The sequence below is a fragment of the Morone saxatilis genome, unplaced genomic scaffold, assembly GCF_004916995.1.
Source record: "Morone saxatilis isolate NCDOM2014 unplaced genomic scaffold, NCSU_SB_2.0 Contig0, whole genome shotgun sequence".
NCBI classification, from domain to species: Eukaryota; Metazoa; Chordata; class Actinopteri; family Moronidae; genus Morone; species Morone saxatilis.
Window position 1 is genome coordinate 20,259,705 of NW_023339650.1, and position 2,018 is coordinate 20,261,722.

At 44.0% G+C, this 2,018-nt stretch overlaps 1 protein-coding gene across 1 annotated transcript in view; it reads left to right on the forward strand.

Annotated features, from left to right (window-relative positions):
• Positions 1 to 1,385, forward strand: part of LOC118334461 (clavesin-1-like) — a gene marked incomplete at its 3' end in the record, with an annotated part of 2,328 nt that extends 943 nt beyond the window's left edge. The window contains 3 exon segments of the mRNA XM_035670412.1: positions 58 to 254; positions 524 to 634; positions 1,156 to 1,385. Of these exon segments, the coding sequence (XP_035526305.1) occupies positions 58 to 254; positions 524 to 634; positions 1,156 to 1,385 (538 nt within the window).
• Positions 1,386 to 2,018: the final 633 nt, after the last annotated feature.

Genomic DNA, 2,018 nt, shown 5'->3' on the forward strand with positions numbered 1-2,018 from the left:
TGTTAACAAGTTAACATCACTAACTGTTGACACACACACACACACACACACGCTCAGTAATCTTCTCCGCCTCTATCAGGAACTCGTTCACGGACATCCTGCGAGCGATCCTGCTCTCTCTGGAGGTTTTGATAGAGAACCCGGAGCTCCAGATCAACGGCTTCATCCTCATCATCGACTGGAGCAACTTCTCCTTCAAGCAGGCCTCCAAGCTCACGCCCAACATCCTCAAACTGGCCATCGAAGGCCTCCAGGTGAGTGGAAACACTCCGATATGATCGATTGATAAGCTCGATTCCCAGTTAGAGGCAGGTCCCCTTTACTGGCCCGGTGTCTCCATTAGAGGCCTGGTCTGAGCCGCTGGAAATCAGCCGGTCAAACTGGCTCCTCTTCGTCTTTTATGGTGGTTACTGGATATAAAATGTGGTTTATTGAACTTTAAATTGATCTCATTTGACTACCTGATGCTGTTTAATGTTGAGGGTTGGTTGTTGATCCTCGTCTCCTCTCGTCGTCTCCTCAGGACAGTTTTCCCGCTCGGTTTGGAGGAATCCATTTTGTGAATCAGCCGTGGTACATTCACGCCATGTACACCATCATCAAACCGTTCCTCAAGGACAAGACCAGGAAGAGGGTGAAAACACGCACACACACGTCCTCATCCCTCTTTTCTTTTCTGCCTCCTCTCTTCTTTCTACTCTTCCATTTTATTTTCACCTTTTCTCCTCCTCTTTTGTCAGTTGTGTCAGTTTTATCTTCTCTTTTGATTATTAACACCTTCCTCTCTTCATTCTTCTTCCTGTTTTCTCTCCCCTCTTTGTCTCCTCTCCTTATTACTCTCTCTATCCTTTGTTTCCTCTCTCTCTTACTCTCTTTCCTCCTCTCCACGTCTCCTCTCACTCTGTCTCTCCTTGTCTCCTCTCGTTTCCTCTACTCTCACTGTCTCCTCTCCTCCCTATGTTTCCTCTACTCTCTCTTTCCTCCTCTCCTCATCTCCTCACTTCTCTTTGTTTCCTCTCCTCTCCCTCTCTCTCACTCTCTCTCCTCGTCTCCTCTCCTTGTTTTCTCTCGCCTCCTCTACTCTCACTGTCTCCTTCTGTCCTCTCTTTGTTTCCTCTCTCTCCGTCTCTCTCCTCTCACTCTTCCTCTCCTCAGATCTTCCTCCACGGTAACAACCTGAACTCGCTCCACCAGCTCATCCAGCCCGAGTGTTTGCCGTCAGAGTTCGGTGGGACTCTGCCTCCGTACGATATGGGCATCTGGGCCCGAACGCTGCTGGGACCCGACTACAACGACGAGACCGAGTACACGCTGACCTACGACGCCCTGCACGTCAGGGAGAACTGTGGAGGAGGAGGAGGAGGAGACAAGGACATGATGAAGAGGTGAGGAGAAAGTGTTTTTGCTTTGGATTTTAACATCCTTGTTTTATTTCCTTTCCTTTGTTTAAATCAGGAGCCTCAAACAAACAGTAAAATCTTTATTCACAGTGAAAATGATCATTTTTCTCCATTAAAGTGAAATAGAATACATATTTTAGACGTCTCGGTTTAAAGACACCGTGTGAAAGTCCGGAAATAAAATATTTAACATAAAGAATATATTATTCCCTTTAGCTCCAGATGTGCTGATTGGGCTGTTTTTCTGACTTTTAAAGATTCCTTGGTTCTCACAGGACAAACATGATGATCTTTAAGTATAAAATGCATATAATTACCCAAAAGTGTAAAGTAGTTCAAATGAGCTCAACCTTTAACATCTACAACATTAATGCAGCAGATATGTATCCAGAAACATCCGATATAATGGAACATTTTACTGATTATACCCTAAAACATGCTTTTTGAGCTGTAAACTGGATTAAATGTAAGTAATATAATATATATAATACATTAATGCTGCTGTTAATATTAACATTCTTCACATTTCATGGGTTGAAAATGGCTCATCTCTTGTTTTAAATCAACCTGAAAGTCCAGTACTGACACAGAGTGGACAGTTTGGGACATTTCTATAAA